This window comes from Eurosta solidaginis, chromosome 5, assembly GCF_040869045.1.
Source record: "Eurosta solidaginis isolate ZX-2024a chromosome 5, ASM4086904v1, whole genome shotgun sequence".
NCBI lineage: Eukaryota > Metazoa > Arthropoda > Insecta > Diptera > Tephritidae > Eurosta > Eurosta solidaginis.
This window is the reverse complement of record NC_090323.1, coordinates 134,571,665-134,596,075: the sequence shown is the minus strand read 5'-3', so window position 1 is coordinate 134,596,075 and position 24,411 is coordinate 134,571,665. Positions and strand designations below refer to the sequence as shown.

General features: G+C 39.4%; 1 protein-coding gene and 2 long non-coding RNA genes across 3 annotated transcripts; all 3 read right to left on the bottom strand.

Annotated features, from left to right (window-relative positions):
* Nucleotides 1–249: 249 nt before the first annotated feature.
* Afg3l2 (AFG3 like matrix AAA peptidase subunit 2) lies at nt 250–9,745 on the bottom strand. Its single transcript, XM_067791084.1, has 4 exons — nt 8,897–9,745; nt 8,448–8,846; nt 7,542–8,082; nt 250–1,523 (listed from the first exon to the last, which is right to left on the bottom strand). The coding sequence occupies exons 1-4, from the start codon at nt 9,421–9,423 to the stop codon at nt 594–596; spliced, it is 2,397 nt and encodes a 798-aa protein (XP_067647185.1). The 5' UTR covers nt 9,424–9,745; the 3' UTR covers nt 250–593.
* A 2,646-nt stretch (nt 9,746–12,391) lies between these two features.
* Nucleotides 12,392–22,266, bottom strand: LOC137252566 (uncharacterized). Its single transcript, XR_010953610.1, has 3 exons — nt 22,093–22,266; nt 21,904–22,037; nt 12,392–12,843 (listed from the first exon to the last, which is right to left on the bottom strand). It is a non-coding gene; the product is annotated as an uncharacterized lncRNA (long non-coding RNA).
* Nucleotides 22,267–22,299: 33 nt separating this feature from the next.
* On the bottom strand, nt 22,300–24,120 carry LOC137252565 (uncharacterized). The gene is made up of 5 exons (XR_010953609.1): nt 24,060–24,120; nt 23,771–23,987; nt 23,515–23,714; nt 22,832–23,454; nt 22,300–22,778 (listed from the first exon to the last, which is right to left on the bottom strand). It is a non-coding gene; the product is annotated as an uncharacterized lncRNA (long non-coding RNA).
* Between the last annotated feature and the right edge of the window lie 291 nt (nt 24,121–24,411).

The following is a 24,411-nucleotide window of genomic DNA, read 5'->3' as shown; positions in this document are numbered from 1 at the left end:
AACTATTGAAATGTGTGTAACACTAAGGCAATTCATGAAAGCTCGCAAAGGTCGTAGACCCTGTAAACCTCGCAAATTTATATGGAGCCGGTTTTATTTACGAGATATCCAACGCTCATTAGTATGTATAAAAACATGAGGACAGCACAGCCAATTTATATTATTTAGCTTCACTTCAATCATACGATCGAAATGCGATGTTTTCATAAGAAAATACTAGTACTTCAAAAGAAAAAGAAACTATTGAAATGTGTGTAACACTAAGGCAATTCATGAAAGCTCGCAAAGGTCGTAGACCCTGTAAACCTCGCAAATTTATATGGAGCCGGTTTTATTTACGAGATATCCAACGCTCCAAGACTTTTGCGAATTCGTATGATTTGCGTTACTTTATTTTTCGTTTTTTTAGTTTCGTTTTTAATGCAGACTGCATTGCTTAAATTTTTATTTACCAAATACTATGTATCACTCTGGATATATTGATGCGCCACATAGACTAAACAACTTAACAAACTGATAATTTAAATGGACTATGTATTATCAAGGCCTATAATAACTGAGAAATGCCCAATCAGCAGAGACGAAAGGTACACTTAAGATGTGGGAACAGGCTTCGGTGGGGGTGTCTCTTTGCTCTCATCATCTTTTTCCTTATTCCAGTTTTGCAGTCCTTTTGGTAGTGTTGTGTCTTCCTCGAAAGAGCCGGTGCCCTCTACAAACTCTTCATAAGTTGATTTTTCTTTAAATGGTCTTGGACCCAGCAGCTCGATCATATCATCACGACTTAAAATTTCATTCTTCAACAAACGTTCTGCTACTCGCCGAACATCTTCTTTATGTTTTGATAGTAACTCCGTCGTTCGCACATGTGCTTCTTTAATGAGAATACGGACTTCCTGATCAATCAGTTGTGCAGTTTCTTCTGAATATGGTTTGGTAAAAACCATATCTCCTTGTTGGTTAGCATCAAAACTCACTTGACCCACTTTTTCATTCATACCAAATCGTACAATTTGTGCATAAGCGCTATCTGTTATCTTTTTCAAATCATCTTGAGCACCAGTCGTAATGCGATTAAAGAATAACTCTTCCGCAACACGTCCACCCAGTGTCATGCACATTCGATCGAAGAGTTGTTCTTTTGTTAATAAGTACTGATCCTTTGGTAAGTATTGTGCGTATCCAAGACCTTTACCACGTGGTATTATTGACACTTTTAACAGTGGATCTGCATGCTCCAAAAACCAACCCGCGACTGCATGCCCAGCTTCATGATGTGCAACAGTTTTCTTTTCTTCTGGAGCTAGTACATTAGTTTTCTTTTCCATTCCGGCTATAACACGTTCAATGGCTTGCTCAAAATTTTTTAATATTATCGAATCCAGCGAATCACGCGCTGCTATGAGTGCAGCCTCGTTGCATACGTTCGCAATGTCTGCTCCAGTGAATCCTGGTGTGAGCGCGGCCATTTTGCGAGCCAGATCCTGTTTATCTAAGTCAGTCTTTAGCGGGCCAAGATGTACCTTTAATATACAAAAGAAACTTATTTTATTATATGAAAGTGAGAACACATGCACATTTAAATATACAGCCAAATTCCAAATAAATTTTCTCTATATGATTTTCCGTATTGTGACTAACCAGCGGGTTAGTGGGTCAGAATATACCCGCGGTAGGTATGCCTGTCGTAAGAGGCGACTAAAATACCGGATTCAAATGGATGTGTAGCGCAACCCTTCAGGTTGCCAGCGCAATATAAAGCTTCTCCAAACCCAATTGCCAACCTTACCTATCCGTGGCGAATCATGTTTCACTAACAGACGAGGCTCTGGCGATCCCAAGCTCTCCATGGAACTTGGCGGTAGGGAGGGAGGGAGGGATGGCCTTATGGTTTAATGTGGCCATATAAATCGTTCCCGAGATGGTCGGGATAGCACCTTAATGGTGCTGTGTTATCGGAGCGTACCGGAACTGTATCCGGCAAAGGACCATCACATCGATAACACTCCCCAAAGCCTTCGGGGAGTCTCCTTATCGCAACAACAACACTGAGTGAAACTAAAAACTACCTAAAGGGTCTAACCGAGAATGAGCAGAGTTGAAATAATAAATTGATAAACTCGCTCGCCTTCCAATCGGCAAAATATAAATGTTACCGAAATCGAGTTGTCTCGAACATCGTCAATAAGAACAGCATCGTGTTATTCCTTTACAAAGGCCCACCCCGACATGATATCAAATCGTTCACGAGATAGTCGGTCTAGTACCTGGCTGATGCTGCAAATTTCCGGAATAAGCCGGTTCAATATTCGGCAAAGGAAATTCACTATCGAAATACTCCCCAAAACTTGGGGGAATGTCTTATTCGTTATTTAGTTAGTTATTTTATTTATTACAGTCTTTAGACTTAGATTAAATCTATGAGATCACATTTATACATTATACAGTCTTTGGATTTTGCATAATTAATTTTGAGTTATAAAATGTATTTCTTTTTTACCTAATAGGTACTCCTTTACAATATTCGTATAATAGCCTCTTGAACTCTTTCATATTTTTGCAATCTTTTAAGTCCCTAGGAAGTTCATTTATCATTCTTATATTCTTATATTTTCTTTTACTTTAAATTGCCAAAATGGACGAATTTTGTGGAAAGTGTAATAAACAATTTTCCAGAACTGGTGACAATAGTCTAGTGCCGGGTAATGGGTTCTGCAAGAGGATTTTCCACAGAGCCTGTAGTGAGGGTATATCGGACTATGAAGTAAAGCTAATAAAGGCTAACCCACATTTGCTTTACTTGTGTGAAAAGTGTGTGAACATGCCGGACAAGCTATCTAATATTTTGAACGCTATTCTTGTGGCTCAAAAACAAGGTTTTGACATAATTTCCAATGCTGTGTCTAAAAAATTCGATGATTTAAAAAATCATATAATGGACTTTTTGAAGTCATCCAACAACAAATTAAATGTTGCTGAGTCATATGGTATATATCCTTGAATCAGCTAATGTAAATAGAATCGTTGGGCAATATATAAAATGAGGTTCAACGATAGACTTATAAACCATTGTTTTATAGTATCGGCTTACGTGCTTGCACGTCCGTATCATAGAACCTATCTTCTTTGAAACTTTCCCCTCTACATATTTAAGATGCTCATCAAACTTTAATCTTTCCTCTATTATAACTCCTAAGTATTTTATTTGGTTTATTCCAGGGATGCACCTTAACGTTAAGCTAATCGTTTATCAAAAAATTTCCACCGTTTCCGTTGAAACACTTCGAAATATTATCGATAAAGAAATTATCAAGATAAATTGTATCTCGTTTTTAACCGAAACGAAAAGCTTTCGTTAACGTTAAAAACGTTAAAAAAACGTGATACTTTATGTTTGAATTGTGCTGGCAATGCTATAGCCATGGTGAAGCCGTAAGGTGGCAACAACGAGCGCACATACACACACAAACTCTATGTAATTTGTTTGTGTAATTCGTTGGTGGTAATGTCAAAAATACTCTGAGAAATGTTCGTACTGTCAAAATTCATGAGAAAAGTTGCAATCAGCTTGGCTAATGCTTTCAACTTTAATGACTGCGCCATCAATCAGCTTTGCCAGCATAGTTTGAAATTAATAATCAACATAAACGATTTGATTTCGTTTTGATATGGCAGACAACGAAACGAAATCATTTCGTTAATTTGACGATCTTAACGTTAAAAAACGAAACGAAATGACTTCGTTTCGTTTATTAACGTTGATTGTCGTAACGAAATGATATCGTTTCGTTGGTTAAGCATGCCTGGTTTATTCTTTCTAATGGGATATTTGCTATTTTAGGCTTACATTGTCAACTCCAGAGTGTATTTTACTCATAACCATCCATTTTGTTTTCTCAATATTAATTTTGAGCTTGTTTTGACATAACCATTTATATACAGAGTCTATATCCGCTTGTATTTTTGATATGACCTCAGTTATGAATGGACAGCTTATCGTCAACAATGCATCATCTGCAAATAGTTTTATTTTACAGCGACTCAAACAAGTTTTAATATCATTTATGTATATTATGAACAGAATCGCGGCTAGTACTGATCCCTGTGGTAAACCTATTTCAACTTCTATTTCAGGAGATGTCACGTTCCTAATTAAAGTTTTCTGTTTTCTTCCTGTAAGGTAGCTTCTGAACCACTTTAAAGCTGTATTTCGGACGCCGATGTTATATAATTTCCTGAACATCATATCTCTATCAATAGTTTCAAAAGCTCTTTCAAGGTCAAGGAAAACTGAGACTGTTACTAGTTTGCAAGACATTCCTTCTTTCCACTCTGCTATCGCCATGTTCAGTGCGGTTTCACGGGAGTGAGAATTCTCGTTGTGCATATTTACAGCATTTATTCTCCATGTATTTCTTCTTTTTAAGCTTGATTACTCTTTTTTAGTGTCGTTTTATATCATTGTAATTCTCCCATGAGTTTGATATCTTTGCCAACTTGTAAAGCTCATATTTTTGCTTGTTCAGTTCTGTAAGTTCACGATCGTACCACTTATTCATTAGTTTGATTTGAATTGCTTTTCAAATATTATCGTATCCATTACGTCTTCAAAAATGTTATTTGTGACTATGACTTTCTCATGTCACAGTTTGTAAGTTCGGCCAGATTATAATTCCTAAGATGATTTAATAAATTTTCCCCCGTATAGTTGTCCCAGAATAAGCGGTTATCATACACTGTCATTTTGTAGTTTTTTTGTACAGGCAGTTTGATACAAATTGTTTCATGATCTGATATTCTCTGATTCTCTAAGTTTTGTATTTCGATATTACCGCTATTGCTATAGAGAAGGTCTATTTTGGTTTGTGATGATTCGGTTATTCTTGTATTAAAATGGATTAACTGTCTTATTGACATTGATGTGAATGTTTGGTTTACCTGGTTTGAGTAAGTTGACCTTACATTCATGTTTATATTGAAATCACCAATAATGACATTGTTTCCATTTTAATTAAATTATTCGTCCAGAACTTCACCCATGTATCTAATGAACTCAGCATCGCTTGTATTCGGTGAATGGTATACTACACCAACTTGCCACTTAATTGTGCTTGTCGTTGTTTTCAGCACAACACACCACATATTATTGTTTATATTACTGTTGTATATTACTTTATAGCTAATCAATTTATGAATATATATCAATACACCACCTGTGTGTCGGCTGTGTTAATCACACCTTGCATGGTTATAACCAATAATATTAAGCTCTGAATCACTGATATTCTCTGTGGTATGAGTCTCTGTACAAAAAACAAAATTTGAAGCTTCTTCTATCATTCTTTCAACTTCTTCCTTATTGGCTGTGATAATGTTTATATTAAGGTATATGCACTTTATTTTTCAACTTTCGTTGCTTAATGATATCTTTTAGATTGATGGCCTCATAATTTTTTAATTGCTAATACCCGAGCTTACTTTTTCTTTTTTGCAATTTGTTCACATAGCAAGGAATTCTTTGTCAAATGTATCATGATTTATGTCTAATGGCAGGTTTAACTTTTCCTTTGCTTTAATACAACTTAAACATTTATTTATGGGATTTCCATCACAAGTTTTTGAATTATGGCTGGCATGTCATTTGTGACAGGCTTCCTCATTTTTGCATTCCACAGATTTGTGGTTAAAGCTTTTACATTTATAACACCTAAGCACACTGATTGCATCGTACACTTTACATCTTTCCCAATCGATATTTATTCGTTCTGCAGCAAGTATCTTTGAAAAGTCCTCTTTTTCAGATTGTATTATAACGTCAAAAACTATTGTATTGCCTCGTTTTCTTTCTATTTTCTTCACAACTTTTAATGCACTTTCGCTTATGTGAGCATTTTGTTTTTTTTATTCTCTCAATCAACTCAGCACAACCAACTTTCACAATTAAGCTTGGGCGAATCATGTTTGGCACCTTAATTTCGTAATCTTTTCCAATATTATTTTCAATCGCTGTTTTTATTCTTTCACTTTCATCATTATTTGCACTGTGAATTACCATTACACCGTTGCTTTTTGATGCGATATTCGAAATTTTTAAATTTTTAGGATCTACTTTGCTGTTTAAATCTTGTTTAGTATTTTCCACTGTTTGTTTTGATTTGGGTTTCACTTTAATTGCTACATCTTTATTTGTACTGCTTATTTTCTTTCTTTATTTCATTGTGTATATTCTCACTGTCTTGACCAATTATCACAGTTTTATTTTTCATTTCTTCAATCATATCGTATAAGTTTTTTACCTCGCCAATTTTCTTTTCAAATAACTTTTGCGATCTTTCCATTGTTGCAATGCGTTGTGTATACCGACTTTCTACAGCTTCCAATAAGGCTTTCAATTCATCTTGGCTTTTCTTCATCACATCTTCAAATTCATGTTTATACTCCTTCAGTATTAAGTTATTTTTTTAACACTCATTTGCATATCTTGTAGCACCAAACCAACATTTTGTATGTATGTTACACACTCATCACACATAAAGCGTACCATGTTTTTTTCTCCACTAATTTTAGAGCTGTATTTGTCAACACCCGCGCAGGTTAGGTTCAAGTGATACACTTTATCGCACACTCCCTCACATCGTATACCACTCTCTCCTCTTATAGTACAAGAAGAATAAGACCAGATTAAGGATTCGTCAATAAAGCTTACAATATTTAAGTAAATGCGCGCATCACTCTTTCCTTTATTTCTCTTCCCCCAATGTTGCCACATACGGGCTTTTCCTAGGAAATGATAGTCTGATGGGTATCGAAGCGGTAAGCTCTGCCACCGTGAGGTACGGGGCTGTGAAGGTTGCGGTGGTGTCTAACTACTGTTTGATAGAAAGTTATCTGGGTGCCGGGTATAAGCACGCCCGTGTTGTTGTTGTTGTTGTACACGTCCGTGGCAACTGTCTGTGAAAATTTAAGATTTCCGACGGTCACTTGCTCTCTGCTTCTAGACAGGTGGGCGGGCCTCAAGTACCTCTTGTCTTGTGTCGAGGTCTTTCGAGCTCGTTGTTGCTATTAGGGTTTACAAAAGCTTATCTTTCCATGGTTTTTGGAGGGTTAATATGCCACCGCCCAATAGGAGTCCATGCGGTACGCCTTAATATACTGAAAAGCTCATGCTGTTAGCTGTATGGAGGACGAAGAGGTGGAATCAAGCAATCTCTTCATGCTCAGTTGTCCATCCTTTGCGATGATGAGACATAAATATCTCGGTCGGGACCTATTCGACTCTTCGGGGGAATTTCTAATTAGTTTTGCTTGTGCATTACAAATGGTTTTGTCATCGCCCCGAAGCGATTCGCAAAGTACCTAGAAGCCACCTAGAAGAACCGAGACTCTCTAAATTATAACAAGGCTATTACTACCCTTTTCTAGGTATTTTTAATTATGTCTACTTTGTATCATTTTATTATATGAAAGTGAGAAATATTAAAAATTATTAGGAAATGAGCTGCTTATATCCAATATTCACCAACAATTTTATAATTGGTTACCTTGAAAATACTGGCACGTCCTTTTATATCAGGTGCTGGTACAAAAATCTGACGGTCGAATCGACCTGGTCTCATCAGTGCTTTATCTAAAATATCTACACGATTCGTGGCAGCTAACACAACAACATTGGTAGTAGTGTTAAAACCATCCATTTCAACCAGCAACTGATTCAATGTGTTCTCCTGTTCGGAATGTCCACCAAAAGATTTTCCACCACGCTTTCGACCTACAGCATCAATTTCGTCGATGAACAAAATGCAAGGTGCATGTTTTCTTGCCATTGCAAACATATCACGTACACGTGATGGACCTACACCAACGAACATCTCCAGAAATTCAGAACCAGATACGCTAATAAAAGGCACATTCGCTTCGCCGGCTGTTGCCTTCGCTAATAGAGTTTTTCCAGTACCAGGTGGGCCAGTCAACATCGCGCCTTTTGGTATTTTAGCACCTAAATCAATATACTGTTGAGGATTTTTTAAGAAATTTACAAACTCCATTATTTCAATTTTGGCTTCTTCACAGCCTGCAACATCTCTGAAAAAATAAACAAATGTCAATTAAGTACGGATAAATATTAGAATGCCTCACTCTCCATACAAAGAAGAAGCTTTTTTGCCATTAGGATTGCAAACTACACTACATAGAGCAAATAATTAAAATTCTTTAACTTATACGGAATTTCTGGCGTTTACGAGGTTAACACGATTTGGAGCCATTGACGAGTTTTAATTATCTTAGTTTATTTCAGGACATGTGCCAAAATATTTCTAGAAACTTTTAACACTATATATGTGTGTAATATTGTTAATAAAGTGAAATATATACGATGGAAAGGCATATTTTTGATTGTGAGGCATTCTGATGTATTATATTTTAGCGAGTTTGTATCGCGTATTTACTTGAAGCGTACGCCGATTTCATTGGAATTTATAAGCTTTGCTGTGGATTGCATTACACCTCCAAATAGACCTCCACCTTTGCGTCCACGCCCAGCGCCCATCATATCAGCAGATCGACGCATCATATATACTAAGAAACCAATAATAAGAAGCGTTGGCAGGAGACCCGTTAGTGCCGATGCCTCTACTTCTGTTCGATATATGACGGGCACATAATTTAATGGTTCAATTCCAAGATCAGTTTGTGCATTTTCCAAATTTCGTTCAAAGGAATCCACGCTGCCTATATTAAACCAAAGTGCACCAGTAGAATCTTGTGAATTGCCAGGCAAAAGTCGAACACGCACCCATTTCTTATTTACTACCTCCAGCTTTTCTACTAAGCCTTTGTTGAGATAGCTAAAAAAAAGTAATTAGCAAAAAAATAAATTAATCGATTGTGTACAAACTTGTTAACAAATTCCTTCCATGATATTTCTTTGTAACCCATTTCAAAAAATGCCACCGAAGCCAATAGTGCAACAGCACTTACCGCACCAAAAATAATCCATTTTTCACGGTCTCCTCCGCTGCCTTCTCCGAGCGGCCTACCACCTCCACCTCCTCGATTACCCTGTGAACCCTTTGAACTATTTGTGAACATACCGAAACTCCAGTCAGATTTGTTTGTGGAAGATTGGTTTCTACTCTCTTTACTAGCTAAAGACTTGTCTTCACTTGATCTCGATGTTACATCGTCAGTAGACCTTTTGTTAGTTGCCTTTTCTTCTTCAAAATACTTTTCAAAACCTTTTGGGGGTTTCTTACAAAAATATTGCATTTGCTCCAATAGATACTGTATGACAGGCATTTCTATAAACGCCGGTGTTCCAACATAATAACGACTCGAATTATTCACACTCAGATTACTGGTAATGTAACTACGCCGTAGACAGCGTTCCATTGCTTTAGCGGATTGCACCAGTCTGTACGCCATGGTGTTCCTTGCTATAAGTACACAACACTTTCTTCTACACTGCTTAAATATCTTTTGAATTAATATTTTTCAATACAATATTCCGAATTTTGGATAACTCGTTTTTTAGTTACCCAACCAATTGGCTGCCTGGTATTGTCACTTGCCTATTCACCCCTCTAAACAAAGATAACAATTTTCAGTTAGAAAGTTTACAAGTAGTGTTGTGATGATTAAATTTTGGACCAATTTATTAGTCACATGCATTAATTAAACTTTTAACCAAAATTTGTCTTCACTAAGTTGTGAAATAAAGGGGCGAGCAAAAGGTCAAATAAATAATTGACAGCAGACAGTGCTGCCCTATACAACACATAAATATTACATTTAACATTTAACTATAATTACCCTCCCATCCCTAAGAAATGCTTTGGTATCTTAATGGGGGTGTTGCATAAATAAGTTTGCAACAAAGTTGCGCGGACATTACGCTGTGTGACTTATAGTGGCAGCGGGGCTTCGCAGTCCTTCATATTTTGATACAGCTCACTAACAGCTCTGACACATAAGTAATTTTTCATATAGATGAGTTTAACACATGTTGTTGTTCTTGTTGTTGTATCGATAAGGTTGCTCCTTAATACTGTTTTCACACAGAAACTTAATGTTCTCATTTCACCTTCTAAAGAAATCGTAAATTTTTTGCTTTCACACAGAAGTAACTGCTCGATTAGTATGAAGGATGAAATGTCAAGCGAATAAAATGACAATGCTATATGACAGACCATCATGGCGGACGATACAAGGTGGCAGCATGGTGACATACAAACATGACAAACAAAAAAAATTCTATGTACTTGTAAATTCGATGGGCAAATGTCAAAATCGTACTGCGCCGGTAGTTGATGTATCAAATCAAATAAAAAAGGTTATAATCAGCTGTTCGATGCGGCCACCTTGTATCGTTCCGCCATGCAGACAATGACATTTACCTTGACAAATGACATTTTTAAGCACTGAATACACCAAAAACTAAGAAGTGGAACGCTGCCAACAGCGTTGCATTGTGCTTTTGACTTCATTAGGCATTCGATTAGCTACTAAGGAAATAATTATATATTCGAATTTTGTAGGGAAGATTGAGCTCAATAAGCGTCTTAATGTAGAAAACTGCCTTTATTATTCAATAAGCCGTCTGTGTGAAAACAGTATAAGGGTTTGGGGAGTGTTATCAATGTGATGGTCCTTTGCCGGATACAGATCCGGTACGCTCCGGTACACAGCACCATTAAAGTGCTGGCCCGACTATCTCGGGAACGATGTATGTGGCCAAATTAAACCTTCAGGCCATCCCCTCCCTCCCCAACCCCAAGTTCCATGAGGAGCTTAAGGTCGCCAGAGCCTCGTCTGTTAGTGAAACAAGATTCGCCGCGGATAGGTGACATGTGCCTCTGACACATGCGCCTCTGATATTGAAAAGTAGCCAACTCCCCAATTTTGTTCCAAGCAAATCATAAGAAGAAGAATTTGACATTTGCCTTGGCTAAGGGTGTTGGCATACTTTGCAAGTGAAATTATTTTTCCCACTGGTTGGTAAATTTTCTAACATTTTTCACAATTAAAAACTGCAATATAACAATCGAATACGACACAAAATATGTTAGCAAGTATTTTTGTTGTATAGGGAGAATATTTACAACAGTGCTTCGCGAAATTTTGTATGTGAATGGACAAGGCGTAATAAACTTCAATTGCCAAGTCTGAAGGTCTGTCATATTTACAAACGCAACATCTTGGTTGATTGTGACGATATTATTGGAATGCATAATGTTGAGAGATCACTGTCAAATACCATTTCAACATTAATGGCAACCCTTTTTTTATACATACCCAGCAAAAATGTACCTGTAAATTTCCAAGTAAAATGACTAATATCTGTGTCGATGGTACACGTAAATCGTTAAGTAGCATTTGTACAGGGCGTCGGGACTGTTTGTGACCAGTCCATTCCGTCGTACCTATTTATGTGATTGTCCATACTGCTCACACATATACGGTATTAGGTTATCGAAATGTAAACAAACTATAGTGCTGTACTGTTCTTACATTCACGTTATGGCAGTCATTTTTTAAGTTATATACCTGTAACAAAGAGCATAAATATAATAAGAGCCGTCACTCGTCAAAGAGCATAAATATAATAAGAGCCGTCACTCGTTACTTTTTAGGCATTTACTCGATGTAAACTATGAGGTAGTCGCTACTTTTTTTTTGGGCGAGATGTTTATAAATGTCTTCCATACATTTTCATGGGGTATTTGTGTTTATTTTTCCGACTGTATTTAATTAATTATTTAATTCTCTTTCCAAAAAACACGTTTGCATAAAGTGACAACACCGCATGGATAAATGGGAGGCAATTCAAAAATGTCCCTCATAAAACAAAAGTAGTTTTAATAATTTAATTAATAGACAAATATAAATTTTTTCCTTTACATTTTAGAACTGTGTACAAAAATATGTAATTTTACATATCGCAACCTAAACCAAAAAGTGTTCCAATTTATAATCAGAGTAGCTTTTTGTTGAATGTTGATTTATACCACAAAAATAACAAAACCAGTCTAAATGATAACGATAACTACCAAAAAACATTAGTTATTTCACGATGCTTTCATGGATTGATTTACATTTAAATACCGATTTACACTCTTTTCAGTTTTGACATTTTTTAGTTTAGAATGCGATATATACATTCAGTCGAATAATTTAACATTGAGGGTACTTTATGCAATTTTCTTTTTTTCGTGATTTTGCAATAATAAATGTAGGTACACATGTAATATTTTTTTGTTATACATCTATTTTATAAATTTTGGTTAAAAAGTATTGACAAATTCATTGCAATTTAATTGCAAACTTTGCGAGATTGTTGAATATTATTTTAATTACAGCATAAAAAGCTTAGATTAGTAACGTAGGAAAAAGCTTAGAATTATTTCAGTTAAGTTCATCACAAATATTTATATTGAAAATACTTTTTGTTATACATCTAGTTTATAAATTTTTATTAAAAATTATTGACAAATTCGTTGCAATTAAATTGCTTTAAAAATTTTTACAAACTTTGTGCGATTGTTAAATATTTTTTTTTCAATTAGAGCATGAAAAGCTTAGAATACGAACGTAGGAAAAAGCTAAGAATTATTAGATTCCTAGATACTTTTTAACCAAGATTATTTCAGTGTGTGTTGTTCGTTTGTTGTACAAATTCGTTGCATATTAATTTTCAGATCAAGAATACTCAAAGGTGTCGTGGCATCGTCTTGTTGGTCAATCGAGCGTCGCAATATCCATTGATGGGAATTGACATTCATTATAAAGTAGCGAAGGCACGGTCCTGCGCAAACACATCGCCAACCTGTGTTGGCAAAAGATATGCTAAATTGTAGAGGAAGAAACATTTTTAAAATTTAATAAAATAAAAAATATAGTTCTGCTAAAAAGGGGTAAAGTATTGTATGTTAAAGTATAGCAAAGTCTCAGCGGCCTTGTCCTGGTGAAAATTGAGTTTGGATAGGTCTCATTCTTCATTCTCGAGACATTTACAAAGGTACCTCGTAACATATTAAAAATCCTCAACGCTTTTTGCAATAACTTCAAAAAAACTCACATTCAAACCGGTGTCCTATCCCTACTTCTCTTTAACTTCTACATATCAATAGCTATCTTCACCACCAGAAGGAGTTACTATTGTTTCCTACACCATATGGTCGCCAAGCCTAAATATTAGCCACTGGAATAAGCTACAGGCCTGCCAAAATACTGCCCTCAGAACCGCCACGGGTTGTCTCCTTATGTCCCCAGAACACCATCTACATTATGAGGCGAGGTACTCCCAATAAGTGAAATAAATGACATGCTAACCGAACAGTTTCTGTTGAATGCCAGGAATCTGGGCATCCCAACAGACATCTGACTGATGAGCCAACACCGCCCAGGGTCTTAAGGAGTCACCTCCGTAAGCACTATGAGGAAATACGGCACCTGAGAACTCAGCCGTGTGAAGCAAGAAAATACCCCAGCGGGTTAGGAGGTCAGAATATTCCCGCGGTAGGTATGCCTGTAGTAAGACACGACTAAAATACCAGATTAAAGGCGCTGTGTAGCGCAACCCTTCAGGTTGCCAGCGCAATATATAGCTTCTCCAAACCCAATTGTCAACCTCACCTATCCGCCGCGAATCCTGTTTCACTAACAAACGAGGCTCTGGCGACCCCAAGCCCCTCATGGAACTTGGGGGTGGGGAGGGAGGGAATGGCCTGAAGGTTTAATGTGGCCACATAAACCGTTCCCGAGATGGTCGCCAGCACCTTAATGGTGCTGTGGCACCGGAGCGTACCGGATCTGTATCCGGCAAAGGACCATTACATCGATAACACTCCACCAAAGGATTCGGGGAGCAACCTTATCGCTACAACAACAACAACAAGCAAGAAAATACAGGCAGGTCCTTGGTGAACTCCATAAACAGGCGTCGGGGCTCTATGTCAGGAATTGCCCGGTGAATTCAGTACTCAAAGAACAATACCCTAAACTTACAGAACAGGAACGCACGCTCGCTAGGGAAACGCGAGTCACTCTAGCCCAACTTCTATTTGGATACTGTAACAGGTTAAACTCTTACCTATACAGAATCAATCCCTACATACAAAATGTCCCTGCTTGCAATGTGTCCCCACATTGTTATGGATTCGCATTTTAGATGGAAGCAGTAAGGAAGGCGGTCGGCATGATGTGGTGGTGCACAGTGGCTAGTCATTGTCGGCTGGGGCGGGTCCTTGCCAACCTTACTGTTCCTGCGCCATAAACAGAAAAAAAGTTCCTATCATGCCTATCAAAACTAAAAGCTTTCAAATTCAAAAAAACCTGACAGAAGCGCAGAGACCGACTCAAGACGCTTATCAATACAAAATAAAACAACATCCGGCCGAACCTGATGTCACGGACAGACCGGTAACATTAAAAAATTTAAATTCAAAAAAACCGAAAATTTAAAACTTTTCTTTTTTGTTTCGATACTATTGCATCGCAACTTTTTGGTCCCATCACTAGTCACTAGGTGTGTTCGCACGAAAACGCTCCCAAATGGACCGTAACCGTAGACCATAACAGCAGACCGCAACAAACCTGCTTCGCTTTGAAGACCTGACGATGAAGCGAACAGGAAACCGGATCATCTGTGGGAAGCCACTGCCAGGGACCTCCGACGACAAGCAACGTGTGGCACGACTAACCCCTGAGATAAGAGTCTCAAAGTCCTACTACGAAGCTAGCCGGTCAACATAGGTCCATCAAAAAAAAGTTAAGTCAAGTTGGGAATTAATTCTGTTTCCTAGTTTCAAAGGGCTTTGCGGCAATTAGACATTTGTTATGGAGAACTCGTCAAAACTCCGAAAGATGATTTCTAGTGGTTATCGTCCCCACAGAAAGACAAAACAAAAAAAAAAGGTGTAGACATTTTGATATGGAGAACTCTTCCAAAAGGCTAGTCCGACCTAAGCGTGGACTGCCAGGGTGTTCACGGTTCTCGGTGAGTACGCGTGTGAACATCCTATGAGGTCAGTGCTCGGGGAGAATACTGGGCGAGATGTCCCCGACCGGCAAAACGCCCAGACAGAAAAAAAGTCCAATTGGTAGGTATATAAAAAAATCAAATTGTAGTTTGGCAAAGAAACGTTCTTTCTGGTTCATTGTGGACGAATATCCGAAGCATGGAAGCGACCTATCAATTCCCCGTTTAGGTCCTCGAGATCATACATTGCATTGCCTATTTTTCGGAGCACGCGACACTTAAGGTATTTCGGCAGGAATTTGGCGTTAATACCCTGTTTGAAGTTACTTAAGGCAAGCCTAGAGCGATTGTTATAGGTGGTTACTCCCCTATCCTTGGCCTGGTCTAAATTTCTACAGATTTGCTCACGAATATTAGTTAACTTATCAGTTATGCTTACTATCATAACCGAAGGCTGGTGAGTTTCTCTAAAATTTTGTACGTTCAGGCATGTTGAACCATATTTTGGCCATATAATGCAAAGTATGGAGAGCACTGAATCGCCGTATGGAAATCACTTCTCAAAACTGATAAAATCTCGGGCATATGCTTATCCCTCCCAATCGGTATGGTCAGGTTTATCTTTGAGGAAAATTCTAATCTTCGAAACATTTTCTCTATTAACGCGCTCGGATGCGTTTGCTTGGGGAGAATATAACCCCATCCTCACGTGCGTCACCCCGTAATTTGCAAAAAATTGGTTCATTTCCTTCGAGATAAACTGCTTACCATTGTCACTGTGAATAAATTCAGGGACCCCTACAGCTGGAAAAATTTCTGAAGCGAAGTAATTTATAACGTTACCAGTGGTGGCTCTCTGCATGGGCCTATGGTCTAGTACTATGAAAAGAAATTGATTTCGCCGCTCAGATCTCGGATACTTACTTACTTACTTAATTGGCGCTTAACCGTCTAAACGGTTATGGCCGTCCAACAAGGCGCGCCAGTCGCTCCTTCGCTCCGCCAACCGGCGCCAATTGGTCACACCAAGGGAGTTTAAATCGTTTTCCACCTGGTCCTTCCAACGGAGTGGGGCCGCCCTCTACCTCTGCTTCCATAGGCGGGTTCCGATAGAAACACTTTCTTGGCCGGAGCATCATCTTTCATTCGCATAACATGGCCTAGCCAGCGGAGCCGCTGCGTTTTAATTCGCTGGACTATGTTGATGTCTGCGTATAGCTCGTACAGCTCATCATTAAATCTTCTTCGGTACTCGCCATCGCCAACGCGTAGAGGTCCATAAATCTTTCGAAGAACTTTTCTCTCGAACACTCCCAAAGCCGCTTCATCTGCTGTTGTCATGGTCCATGCTTCTGCCCCATATAGCAGGACGGGTACGATAAGTGACTTGTAGAGTATGATTTTCGTTCGCCGAGAGAGGACTTTACTTTTCAATTGCCTACCCAGTCCAAAGTAGCATTTATTGGCAAGATTGATTCTTCGCTGGATTTCAGTGCTGATGTTGTTGCTAATGTTGATGCTGGTTCCCAAATAAACGAAGTCTTTTACTATTTCGAAATTATGGCTGCCAACAGTAGCGTGGTTGCCAAGGCGCATATGCGCTGACTCTTTGCTCGATGACAGCAGGTACTTCGTTTCAGATCTCGGATACGGCCCTAGGAAATCGCAATTAAATCGCTGAAATGGCCTTTCGGATGCAAAGGTATTTTCTATAGGCGGTCTCTACTGCTGATTAATGGGTTTTACCGCTTTGCAGGTGTCATAACGCTGGACGTAGTCCCTGACGTCCTTAGCCTGCTGCGGCCAGAAGTATTTCTGCCTAACGCGTTCTAAGGTTTTCTGCCACCCGCCATGGTAACTCCGGTTAGCGTCATGTGCTAGTCTCACTGATTCCTCAGTCAACCCTTTTGGCAACCATAATCGCCACAGCGAGTCTTCTTCCCCTTCCACCCCCTTACGAAATTTAACTCTTTTGAAAATTCCGGTTTGAATCCGGAAGCGATTCCTCATTTTCGGTGATGGTCCGAATCAGGTCTAAATATTCGTTACTGCTGAATTCGGGAGAAACTAAATCTATTTCCTCGGGTGTGGTAGTGAAAGTTAACTCATCAGCATCAAACGGCGAAAGCGCATCAGGTACTACATTCAGGGTGCCCTTACGATGTTCCATCTTAAAATCGTATCTTTGCAGTAAGAGCGACCACCTCGCCAACCTCCCGCTCAAGTCATTTTGTGCCATTAACCACTTGAGACTGGAGTGGTCCGTGATAATCCGAAACGGTAATCCCTCACAGTATATATAAGAGTGGCCCATTGCCTGGCAATCCCAGCATTGGATTCCCGAATAGTGCGGTCTCCTGTTTCGTCGATATTCCAGCGCCTCTATCTGCGGATCCATTTCGCAATCCTCGCCTTCCATCCTCATGTCCGGGGTTGTCACGCGTGCTTCGTTTACATGCCGTCCTGGGTAAGTGGCGCCCAACAGCTTGATTTCAGCACTTGTTCACCTCTGCGTGCTACATCGCGCAGATCATGAAGGGTCCTTACATCTGCGTTGAAAAGCATCAGCTTAAGGCTACTGTTGACGTTTCTTTTTTTTTTATGTCAATCAGTAGAACCTCCGACATGGGTTCTCTTAAGCGCGCGTTCAAGGAAATTATGTCCGTGTGGAACGCGTCATAGCACTCGCTTGCTTTCTACTTCCGCATGGAGATCTCCATCATGATCTCATGGTCAGTTTTTAAAGAACCGAACTCTCTTTTTAAAGAGTAGCACAAAAGGCATATGTCGCATTTGGCTTTTGTTTCGTGAACAGCCAGTACCATTCTGCGGCCCGCCCGGAAAGAAACAGGTGGAAACTAGCCATTATTTGTTCGTCCGTGCATTGTGAGCGCTCACACAAGGTGTTCAGCTTAAAAAGGAAATCTGCTACGCTTCCAGTGCCGCCGAACGAGATTTTTCACTCCTGCGGTTTCACTAGTATGCTGCTCGGAGTCGGGTACATTGGTGGTATTACTGTTGCAAGTGGGTTACGGTCCATCCTATTCGCGTGCCGGTTCAGATTCATTGACTGCTGCGCAGATTCGAGAGCGGCATTGAGCTGGTCCATATTGTTTCTAATTGACCCCACCTCCCTCCGCATTTCCTCCTGCGAAGCCTGCAACAGTCGGTGTAGCACTTCCACCCACGAGTCTCCACGAGTAGCTTCGTTCCGCATTCCTGGGGTATTTGCCCGGTCACCGGCAGCTTCTCTTATATTTTCCATTCCTTGGTGTAATAGTAAGGCACCAGCTCTATCCGGTGCGTAGGTCGACACATTGGACATTAGCCCCGAGATATCATGCGCGTTTAATAGGGGCGCATTAAGATTACTGGTGCTTACAGGTCTGTCCATTTTATCGCGAGGGTCATTCAGGTCCGGGCCCATGTTCATTCCCGCGGGATCTCCGTATTGCCCCCCTACTGGGGTGTGCACCACCAAGGGACACCTGGGCTTGGGGAAAGCCTCCCTATTATTACCGCCCCGGTGCTGACTTCCCCGGAAACTCCCCGTACTTCCAAACGGAGTATTCCGGCCCGGTTTGCCGTACGACTGCTCGCGTGACATTGTCAGAGAAAAAAGTTGGTCAGGTAGTAGATAAAAAAACCTTTTCCACGTAAGGCAGTTAGGGATTAGAGGGGGAAAAAAGTTAAAATCCACCCCCTTTCACCCTATACCCTAAAAGTTGAAGGGTATAAAAAATGGTCATACAAAAAAAGTTTGCGAGCGAAAAAAAATCGCGAGAATGACTACTGTAGAAAAAAAGTAAAAAAAAAATCAGCTGAAAAAAAAGAAATATAATTATCGGTTATATGTATCTTAGGTATTCAATGGGAACGCTGACATCCCCTTCCCGAAGGCACTCGGGCTACAGATAAAAAAAATCACACAGATACATTTATACATGTCCCTAGTGCTCCCAACCGCAATGCGAGGGGGTCTTAAGGCCCCCCTCCGAGACTGGTTGGGGCAACTAGGGTCCGCTCCAGGCACACACGGGCTGGTCTCAACACGACCAGCCGCAACGCAGGGGCAGTCTCCAGGGGCTCGCCCCTGAGACTGGTTGGGAGTGTTGAGGCCTCCCGTCCATTCTCACTGGACACCCCTCCTGCCTCCGCCGCAATGGGTGGAGCGGTTTCGGAGCCGCTCCCCCAGGAAGGAGTGCCACTTTGAATCCCAGCTCAACCCGTCACAGTCCAGGTGGTATTCTAAACTACCACCTGGGACGTGGGATGAGCTGGAGTTCTTTAACCACATACACCCACGCACTCACACTAACAACACAAATTCGGCACAAACAAATTTTACATTAAAAGAAAAAAATTCCAATTAGCGGACAAAATTATTCCTAGCCGACTACGGACAACATCCGGCAAACTAAAATCACACTTACAAAAAACTAAGTGCATTCAGCACTGCCTCATCGGGTGAATACAAAAATCCGGAGGACTGACGTGAAGTCCCGTGGATCTGTCAGCCACTGCCCCGATGACCAGCCCGGACAACCTGATCCGTCCAACCATCCCACCGCAACGTAGGTGGCAGCTCCTGTGGCTGCTCACTCGGACTGGTGGGATGGTCAACTTCACAGGTTGACCCGACTGACCCTCGCGACCAGCGCCTCAGGTGCCACGTTGGGCGCCATCTGTTATGGATACGCATTTTAGACGGAAGCAGTAAGGAAGGCGGTCGGCATGATGTGGTGGTGCACAGTGGCTAGTCATTGTCGGCTGGGGCGGGTCCTTGCCAACCTTACTGTTCCTGCGCCATAAACAGAAAAAAAGTTCCTATCATGCCTATCAAAACTAAAAGCTGTCAAATTCAAAAAAACCTGACAGAAGCGCAGAGACCGACTCAAAACGCTTATCAATACAAAATAAAACAACATCCGGTCGAACCGGATGTCACGGACAAACCGTTAACATTCAAAAATTTAAATTCAAAAAAACCGAAAATTTAAAAACAACTGTTCAAAAAAAAAACTAACCGAACCGGAAACGCATGGCTATTATTCGCTAGTGATCGCCGGTCTTTTCTTTTTTGTTTCGATACTATTGCATCGCAACTTTTTGGTCCCATCACTAGTCACTAGGTGTGTTCGCACGAAAACGCTCCCAAATGGACCGTAACCGTAGACCATAACAGCAGACCGTAACAAAAGTATGTATGTACATATAGGGTGCAGCCATTTCCTTTTTAAATGGAAAATAGGATAATTTGTAAATCATGCCAATTAGCAGGCCAATGCTGATATATACAAATTGTGCGATAAATATTAAAAAAGTATAGTACGTACTGCATACAGAAGCATATGTAGTTTAAAAAGAAGATGGCAATGTAGTAAATGCGCAAAAAGTTAAATTGGTTGTATTTATTATTTTTTTCAGTGCAAATTTATGTGGAGTGGATTTTTTTTCGTATTTACTTAATTTTTTGTAAAAATGCCTTTATGAATAATTCTCAAGATCTGCTGTTTAAAATTCAAATTTTTATCAGCTTAAAATTCTATACACTTTTCTTTACATCGTTCCACTTTTGTGTGCAACAGTTATTGTTAGTCAAAATGGCACGGCTTTTATTTATATTTTCCAGTATTTTCGAGATTAATTTTGCGCCATCGCATAAGTAGAAAAAATTTTATTTTGTACACCTCCGAAAATAGTAAAACGTGTTTAAAAAAAATTTCGGAAATACTTTATAAAAAAAAAATTTTTTAATTTTTGCCTGCTTATATTTTTGCAACGAAATCAAAGAAACTTATTTTTCATCCGAAATAAACAAAAAACGACATTTTCTTGAGTATCTTGAAATTTTTCTCAAACACTATAACTCTCAGATTTGAAGTTTTGAAAAAAATTTATGAATGTTGAAAATAAATAAATTTGATCTGTAGAACTTTCAAATTTAAAGTTTAAAATTTTTGCTTAAGTTACTTGCATAATGAATTATAAATAAATAGGTTATAAAATGGGAATGCTGACTTTTTCGTCATTTAGAAGGCACGTAGGGGTACAGGTAAGGGGCCACCGAAAGATTAGGTGCGTCGGTGGCCATGGATTTGAGGGTGGGCTAAGCACCGGGCGTCGCAACAACACCCGCGGCGCCCCTCTATATATTCGGCCTTTTTTGTTTATCCCCCTTTTGTATTTATTTTCAGCATTTTTTTCTTCTCTGATTTTGATTTCAGAGTTAGTAACCGGTCATGTCCGGTTCGGTTAGTTTTTGCGGTTATTTTTTTTTTTTTGAATTTAAATTTTGAATGTTTAGCGGTCTGTCCGTGACATCCGGTTCGGCTGGATGTTGTTTTAGTTTGAATTTACAAGCGTTCTGAGTCGGTCTCTGCGTTTCTGTCGGTTTTTGAATTTGACAGCTGCTAGTTTGATAGGCATGATAGGAATTTTTTTCTGTTTATGGCGCAGGAACAGTAAGGTTGGCAAGGACACGCCCCAGCCGACAATGACTAGCCCCTGTGCACCACCAAATCATGCCGACCGCCTTCCTTACTGCTTCCACCGAAAATGCGTATTCATAACAACATGACACCAACCATCTCTTCAATTGTAATTTGGAACCAACTCCTCTAACACCCCTCTCTTTGTGGTCCACCCCTGTTGAAACAGCAAGTTTCCTCGGACTCCCGTTTGAAGACATTGATGACAATTTGTGATTGGTCAGACCTATTGGATGGGGCGAAGCACTGCTACAACAACAACATCTGAAGGCACTCGAAGACGATGCCTCAAAACTAACAACCAAAAGCAATAATTATCATTTCACTGACACTAATTTTATAGTTTTTTTTCTTCCGTAGTTGGACACAATCTTTTCATAATATTACTTAACAATTTAAGATTCGACATTTTTTTCAAGTTGTATTTTGACTTACCAGCAACAATAGAATCATTTTTAATTGTACGCTGCACAATCATTGTACCATCATGTAACGAAGCTCAGTTTCTTCCAAAAATTGTTCGTCACTGCCACGTAAAATCAATGTACATGTTCTGGCATTAACGCAACCTTTAAATAATTATAAACTATAAAAATAAAATTAATGTCAAACCCACTATCAAACCTTGGAAAATGTTGAAATGTTCACCACCAACTTGACGTTCTTCAAAGTAATCACATTGACCCAAAACACTTGAAATAATATCATCAGCTGTAGTCATAACAGCACCACCACAAGCTTTCATTGTATGTTTCAAATCTTCTTCTGGTACACTAACTGAACATTTCACGACCTGCAAAATACTGTGTACCAACATCACCAATTGGTAGTTTAGATAACACAACATTGGCGTCGTACTTAGCTAGTTTATTGTACAGAATACGCCATTCAGCATCAACAATTTTCTGATACTCTTGAATATTATCAATACGTACTTCAGCATTGTCACGCTCAGCCTTGAATTCCAATTCTATATTTAAAATTGCGATTTTATATTTTTTGTATGACGTTGGATCCACCAAAGAAAAGTACAGCGTCCACAACCATTTTAGAAAAGAAATCTTTTTGTTGATGAATAAGTTTGGAGGTCATTGCTGTGGCAGCGCATTTTTCCAATAAGGCACGTTGTTGTTCCTTTGATTGGCACTTCGACATGTTCAGCCATGTCATATTTTGGTCATGCATAATTGTAATGCTTTGCGTATAGCTTTAATGATAATACGTGCGTGCACGCCTTCCTCAACATATGGCTTAACTTGTTTTAAGATTTCACATGCGTAAAGTACTACTGAAGTGGTGCCATCGCCGACCTGATAAGAGAAAAATTTTTATTCTACACATTCTAATATAACAAAAAACTTACCTCAGCATTTTGAGATTTGCGATGTCGACTAGAGTTTTACGGCTGGATGCACAATATCCAATAGTTTCGTAATTGTTGCCCCATCATTTTAAATTGTGGCCCTACCACTGGAATCAACAATATGTTTTTCCATACTGTGTGAACCCAATGTAGTGCGTACAGCGTCCACAATTGAATACGAGGCATTGATGTTGGATATGAGTTGAGGTTCTACCTTGAGAGCTATTGGTACCCAAATATTTTTTACTTACACATGTACCCAATACAAGTTCAGGACGTTCATATATATCGACACATTGTCCGGTGTGGTCCAAATGTTGGAAATATTCAGTTGGCATTGTTGAGAAAAAATATGTATCAATGAACACAAGTAAAAGTGAAAGATTTTTTTTACCATCTGTTTTTACTTTACACATTAGACATTGGAAACGACGACCAGCATCTACAAATTGCATATTAGCCTCGCAACGATTACATCTAATTAGACCCAATGCCCACAAATTTACAATGGGTGGCTCATATTCACCCTCAACCGTGCGTGGCATTGGTGAGATGGTAAGTGTAAAGGACAAAGCTGTTGTTTTTAATAAATCAGCTGTTGCAGGTATGCAATACAAAAAGGCCTGCAAACGAGAAAGATCAATGTAATTGGCAAAGAAAAAATTAATTTTTAATATCAATACCTAACGTAACGTGGCGAGGAGTTACCCTGATCTTGTACCACATATTTTGTGGTCACCAATGGTGGTAATAAAAGCACCACCAGCGCTATTTTGATTTTCAACGATAACGCTTATCGGATTAGGCATATGATCGGGATCTAAACGGCGTTGGGCTACTGTTGCGGCTGTTGATATATACCAGTAGCATGTGCAGGTGGTTGCTAAAAAAAAAATAATCATCAGTAATATTTGAAATATATTAGTTGTATTAGCATACATTATAACCATGATGTCCGGGTATTGGGTGTTGACCCGGCATAGGTGGCTGACTGGGCATTGGCGCCTGTCCAGGTTGTGTTAGTGGCATCACATGTAACCACTTGGTTGTTGTAGAGGATAGCCTGGATGTTGAGGTTGTGGCGGGCAACCAGGTGGACCAGGTTGTGGTGGATAGCCCGACTGTTGTAGCATTGGCAGACAGGTTGTTGCTGCTGCTGTCGTGGCATTGCATAAAAAATGGCTTTTCGTTTGAACGCCGGAAATAGCTTTCACAAGAATGGACTTACCTTGTCCAATCCTGCCAATATTGATTGTTGCCGATAATGGGGACACATTTTCGATATCCTGTAAATAATAGGTTTTTATTAATTCAATTATATTAAAGCCAATCCTACAATATAACAGATTGAACGATGCAGATTTTGTAGCACCAGTAATGAAAATGAATGAATGGATGTGTAGCGATATGGGAAAATGATGTTAGTGTAGAGGCACCCTGTACCTCTATGTTTTGAGTTTCACATCGCTGCACTCCTGCATTTCTGCAATGTCATTTTATACCAAAACGAAAGACAAGTTTGCCGGCTCGCACATATGTAGCACAAATACATACATACTTTTGATAGACATTTTGGGTAC